Source organism: Tiliqua scincoides, chromosome 2, assembly GCF_035046505.1.
Source record: "Tiliqua scincoides isolate rTilSci1 chromosome 2, rTilSci1.hap2, whole genome shotgun sequence".
In the NCBI taxonomy this organism is placed as follows: Eukaryota; Metazoa; Chordata; class Lepidosauria; order Squamata; family Scincidae; genus Tiliqua; species Tiliqua scincoides.
In genome coordinates this window covers 271,305,260-271,311,259 of record NC_089822.1, presented here as the reverse complement: position 1 = coordinate 271,311,259, position 6,000 = coordinate 271,305,260, and the positions used below count along the sequence as shown (strand labels likewise).

The 6,000-nt window shown below is 55.4% G+C and overlaps 1 protein-coding gene across 1 annotated transcript in view; it reads left to right on the top strand.

The window, feature by feature from the left end:
• Window positions 1-934: 934 nt before the first annotated feature.
• LOC136640369 (zinc finger protein 721-like) overlaps window positions 935-6,000 on the top strand; it is a 33,512-nt gene continuing 28,446 nt past the window's right edge. Inside the window, exons 1-3 of the mRNA XM_066615451.1 lie at window positions 935-1,089; window positions 3,322-3,448; window positions 4,672-4,758. Of these exons, the coding sequence (XP_066471548.1) occupies window positions 1,075-1,089; window positions 3,322-3,448; window positions 4,672-4,758 (229 nt within the window). The 5' untranslated portion in view covers window positions 935-1,074. The remainder of the gene's footprint in view (window positions 1,090-3,321; window positions 3,449-4,671; window positions 4,759-6,000) is intronic.

Genomic DNA, 6,000 nt, shown 5'->3' with positions numbered 1-6,000 from the left:
TTCTGGCATAGGTGGAGCTTGACTGTTTGCAGAAGCCTCCTGTCTGTTTGCTTGACCCAGAGAGGCCGGTTTCCCAATGCCTGCAAAAGTGTGTATGAATGTCTATTTTCATTCTAGTGATTAAGAAAGATGATTTTATGGGGTGGGACGACTCCGATCTTTCAGAAGGTATAAAAAGAAAGACTTGAAAGGTGTGCAGGAGCTGGGTCACGAACCCCGGAGGCTGTCCGGGTGGATTTGTCTGCAAATAGAGTGCACAGAGGCAGTAGCATAGCAGGAAGGGGTGCAAAGCACACTGTTTTGCATGGCGCCCCACCACGGCTTGCAAAGCACTCTGTGTTGCATGGAGCCACGCGGCAAGTGTGCCAGCGGCTCCCTCCCCTTCGGAGACATTCTGGGCCGCTGGCGGTGAGGCTCCGTGCAACACGCAGTGCTTTGCAAGCCAAGGGGAGGGACGTGCAAAACTCCGTGCTTTGCACCCCCGCTAGCTACGCTACTGCACAGGATTCCTTTTGTTCCTGCTGTGCAGCGGTGTCCCTTCCCAGGTGACAGCTCCACCAGAGCGCAAGGGCGTGCGGTGGGGGAGGCAGGTGAGGCAGAGCCTCCCCACCAGTCCCTGGAGAAGCGCCGCCGCCCTGGGAGGCAAGCAAGCCCTCTGGGCCCTCGCGCGACGCGGGTTGAGAGTGCTGGAGCGCTTCCCACGGCCGGTGGGGAGGCTCTGCCTCACCTGCCTCCCCCACCGCACGCCCTGGCAGAGCGAGGCTGCCTGGCTGCAGGACGGGGGCGAAGAGGGCGCTGCAGCTGCCAAGGCAGGGCGGGCAGCAGGACCTTCCGCGGACAGCGGCGCCTGCTGGAGTCCGCCCAGCGACGAGCCCGCCTCCGCACCGCCCCCTCCCCGCCCGGAGCCCGCTCCGTCCTTCCGCGCGTCTGGAGGGAGCCTGGCGCTCCGCAGGGAGAGACAAGGGCCTCCGTCCCCCCCGCAGCCGCATCCCGCGCCAGGGCGCGCAGCCGAAGCCGCCGGCGCCTGCAGGGCCGGTCTCCTCGCGAGGAAGGCGGGCAGGCCCACCCGCCAGCATGCAGGCCGCGCAGGTAGGCGGCGGGAGGATCCCGGGAGGCGGGGGGCGGCCGAGCCCAGCTCAGTCTCCAGCCTCCCAGCCCGCAGCCTCGGAGAGCCAGCCGGGTCGCCCAGGCAGGCTGTGCGTGGCTCTTCGCAGCGGAGCGTGGCCCTCTCCGCAAGGCCTGCGGTGGGTGGGGAGGCAGGCGAGGCAGAGCCTCCCCTCCGGAGTCCTTCGAAGCGCGCTGCCCGGGAGGTGCTCCGGCACTCGCAAGCCGTTGACCCTTCAGGGGCAGGCCTGGACCCAGCGCAAGCGCCTCGGTCGGAAGTGCTTGAGCGCCTCCCCCGGGGCTGGGCTTTTCAAAGGACCTGTGCTGGTGGGGAGGCGCTGCCTCACCTGCCTCTCCACTCACCCCACATCCCTGCTCGCTGGAGCTCTGCTCCTGGAAGGGAGAGGCCTGAGCTGCCAGTCCGGCTGGAGCGGAGCACCCCACTGCCCGCAGCTGCCCCAGTGTTGCCCACACGGACTGGCAGCAGCGACCCAATGCTGGCCCGGACCTAGGCACAGGCCAGCCAAGGGTCAATGGCTGGTGGGTGCTTCCTGGTGCAGAGCACACGGAGACCAAACACGCAGGCACTGAGGGGAAGCAGAGGTTCCTTCACTGCGAATTCTCAAGGCTCCCTGGAGACAGGCCGGAGCCCCAGGCGTTGGTTACAAGCAGCTTCTATGGCAATTTTCAGTCTTTCCATTCATCCATCCATCCATCCATCCATGTCCTGCAGTCCCTTCACATGTCCCTTCACCCTTCACATGTCCTGCACTCCCACTCCGCTGCCATCTACTGATTGCCTTCCTTTCCTCTCTGCAAAACTCAGCCCGTTTCCATCTTTCTCAGACTTCTGACCTGGTTCTCCAGCTTGAGCAGTGCTGGGCTGGGCTTCCTCACTGCAATGGCTTCCAAAGAATCCTCTGCCCTTGTTCTAGTAGTGGACAGAGAAACACTGAATATGCATTTTCATTTCATCTGTGTGTGTTGGGACATCCCCCCCATTTGGAGCAATGGGAAGGTGGCACAGTCTGTGGCTAAAGCATTCTGTTTACACAAACCAGGCACTCTGTGTGTGCCTGAGGTTCTCTGGCCCTCAGGTTCCTTCTGGGGAAGGTTCTGTTCCCCTTCGAAAGGAGCTCAGCACACGTCCACATGCATCCAGCCAGGGGGTCCTAAACTGTTCTTTGTAGAAGTGAGAAGCAGGACAGAGTCACAAGTGACCAGGAACCTGCATTCAGAGAAGCTGCTTCGGGGTCTGAGTGGATCCCTTTGTCTGTGGGATCTTCCCCAGAGCACTCTGAAACTTCAGGGAAGGTCTGGACACTGGAGCCCTCAGGAAACCAGTCCTGCTGTGTCAATGTGTGCCGTGCTCTCTCTCCTGGTGCATGTTGTTTGTGTTTCACTGGGCAGATACCTGCCCCTCTGGACATAGCATAAGAAGAGCCCCGCTGGATCAGGCCATAGGCCCATCTAGTTCAGCTTCCTGTATCTCACAGCAGCCCACCAAATGCCCAGGGAGCACACCAGACAACAAGAAGACCCGCAAGCCTTCCTGGGAATTGTAGTTAAGAACATAAGAACAGCTCCACTGGATCAGGCCATAGGCACATCTAGTCCAGCTTCCTGTATCTCACAGCGGCCCACCAAATGCCCAGGGAGCACACCAGACAACAAGAAGACCTGCAAGGCTTCCTGGGAATTGTAGTTAAGAACATAAGAACAGCTCCACTGGATCAGGCCATAGGCCCATCTAGTCCAGCTTCCTGTATCTCACAGCGGCCCACCAAATGCCCCAGGGAGCACACCAGATAACAAGAGACCTGCAAGGCCTCCTGGGAATTGTAGTTAAGAACATAAGAACAGCCCCACTGGATCAGGCCATAGGCCCATCTAGTCCAGCTTCCTGTATCTCACAGCAGCCCACCAAATGCCCCAGCGAGCACACCAGATAACAAGAGACCTGCAAGGCTTCCTGGGAATTGTAGTTAAGAACATAAGAACAGCCCCGCTGGATCAGGCCAGAGGCCCATCTAGTCCAGCTTCCTGTATCTCACAGTGGCCCACCAAATGCCCCAGGGAGCACACAGACCGTGGGGTCCTGCAGGAGAACACCCAGCTCCCCTTCCTAGACTTCTCCTTTCAACTGGGGAGGAAGTGTGCCTGTGCATGTCTCTGGGGGAATGATTTGCAAGCGGATGATGGGTCTCCTTTTTGCAGAGTCCGGTGACCTTTGAGGAGGTGATGGTGCCTTTGAGCAAGGAGGAGTGGGCGCTCCTGGATCCGGGCCAGAGAGCCCTGTACAAAGAAGTCATGCTGGAAAATTACAGGAATGTGACCTCCGTGGGTGAGAACCTTTCTGGGCCCTTTGTTGATAGACAAGTAGTTGCGGACCTTTGGCAAGGGACGTGGAAGGGACTGCCTCCCCCAGCCTTATCTGGCACCTCCTGTGCAGGTGCCAGGGATGCCATGTTCTAGGAGGACAGAATCCATTCTAGGAGACACAGTAGTTCCAAACGGAAGTCACTTGTCATGGAGAACAATTGTGACACTGCATTCTTCTCCTGCCTTGGTCTTCTCCAGTTTCCTGGCCCATTAATTGGTGGCCTATCTGTGGCCAGCCTCTGGTGAGAAGGGTTACGAAAAGTCTTCCTCGTGTTCTCTCTCCCTGCACTGGAGCTCTGAGTTGGAAAGCGAATAACCAGGTTAACCAGGGCTGGGTGTGTTACCCATCATGTCAGCTGGTGCCAGCACTGACACTTCAGATGCTGATTGGGCTGCCATATTGGGGGTGGGACGGGACAGAGGCATCATTTCTGGTTGCTCACGTGGGAGGGTTGATGTTAAAAGAGGAGCAGCTGAAGTCAGACTGTTTCCAAGTTGTTTGCTCCCCTGATGCCAGTCAAGGGACCCCTTAGATTTGCTGGAGCTGCTCCAGGGCGGATGCCATCATGGGCTAGTTCTGTTATGCAATGAAGAAAGGACTTTGGCAGCTGTTTGCTAGCCTGGTCTGGCCGCAGAATCCAAGGCAAAAGGCAGCTACCTTAGTTCTTCAGTGCTACCTTCTGATGACCGGATTTCCTCTTATTCTTAGTAATGGTTTCTTAGACAGAGGGGGGCTCTCGACCTGGAACTGGTCCAGACAGAGGAGGGTGCAGGGCTTAAAGAATATCTTCGTCACAGTTTGCACTCCTCCTGTGGAGTGCAAACCTCCACAGTTTGCACTGTTGATCAGTGGGGACAGCCACTGATCAACAGAGCAGAAAGAGAAATAGAGAGCTGTGGACAGAGGATGAGAGGACCTTGCATTGTTCGCTGCTCACCGGTCCAGAATCACTCCTGGGCCTCTCCCCCAGAAGGGCTGCCGGGGCTTCCCTTCCATGTGTGGAGATGTGGCAGCCAGTGTCTCTGCCTGAGGAGGAACAGACTCCTCTCTGCAGACTCCAGACTGATGTGTTTGCATCCCTTTTCTGCTACTTCTGGGTCCCAACCACTTCTTCCTCCTGCTTTGAAATGCCTGGATGTTTCCCCGACCAACTGTAGCTAATCTCTTTGCTTCCTCCAAAACAGCTCCCAAACCGAACCTTGTCTCCTGGCTGGAGGGAGTGAAGCATCGGTTTGCCCAAGATCACGAGGGAGGGGAGAGCAGCCACTTTGGTATGTTGTTTGCTCCTTTGCTACCTAAGCATGGCAGGGGGAGGGCAAAGACCTGCATGTAATACAATAGGCTGAATGAGCCCTTTACGGCCTGGGGTATTTGAGGACCGCCTCCTTCCTTATAATCCTGCCCCTGCTCTTAGATCATCTGGGGGGGCCTTTTGTGCCGCCACCAAGAGATGTGAGAGGGGCGGCGGCCAGGAAAAGGGCCTTCTCGGTGGTGGCCCTCGAACTTTGGAATACCCTTCCCTTAGAATTAAGAACTGCTCCTTCGTTGTTAACATTTCGGCGTGGACTGAAGACCTTTTTATTCCAAAAAGCTTTTAATTGTTGACAAGCTGGCTGGCTGTCTGTCTTTCTCTTCTTTCTCTTTTATATTAGGATCCACGGGGCTTGTTTTAGATTTTTTAAGTATGTGTAACTGTTTTAATTATTGTTTTTAATTGCTATTTTTGTATTTTAATTGTTGTAGGCCACCTTGTGTGCCCATGGGGCAAAAAGGTGGGATATAAATAAATAAATAAAATATAAATAAATAATGTCCTCATAACAACGGAATCACTTAACAACAGGAATCAGAGAACGTATCCTGGTTGTTGAGCTCTGTCACCTTCTGATTTACTCCCAACCTTTGCATATACAACAATTCCAAAAAGGTGATTTTCACAAACAGCTGGTGAAAAGTGTCAGCATGTACTCCCTCACGAGGAACTTTTCCGCTGAAGGAAGAGAAGAGGGACGGTGGAGTGTGCCTCAAGCAGTGGGAACCTGCAGTCAGGTGCCAGCCCCCCATTTCTTAAGCAAATAAATTGCCCCACACTTTTCCACACACAACTTCATCAGGGCCCCTTGAAAACATTTTCATGCAGAGTTTTGGTTCCCACTGATAGGAACAATGAAACTGGAGATCAGGAGAGAGAGGTGGTGGACAGGCCAATGAAAGTGTCGACCCAATGTGTGGCGGCAGTGAAGAAGGCCAATTCTATGCTTGGGATCATTAGGAAGGGTATTGAGAACAAAACGGCTAGTATTATAATGCCGTTGTACAAATCGATGGTAAGGCCACATCTGGAGTATTGTGTCCAGTTCTGGTCGCCACATCTCAAAAAAGACATAGTGGAAATGGAAAAGGTGCAAAAGAGAGCGACTAAGATGATTACGGGGCTGGGGCACCTTCCTTATGAGGAAAGGCTACGGCGTTTGGGCCTCTTCCGCCTAGAAAAGAGGTGCCTGAGGGGGGAC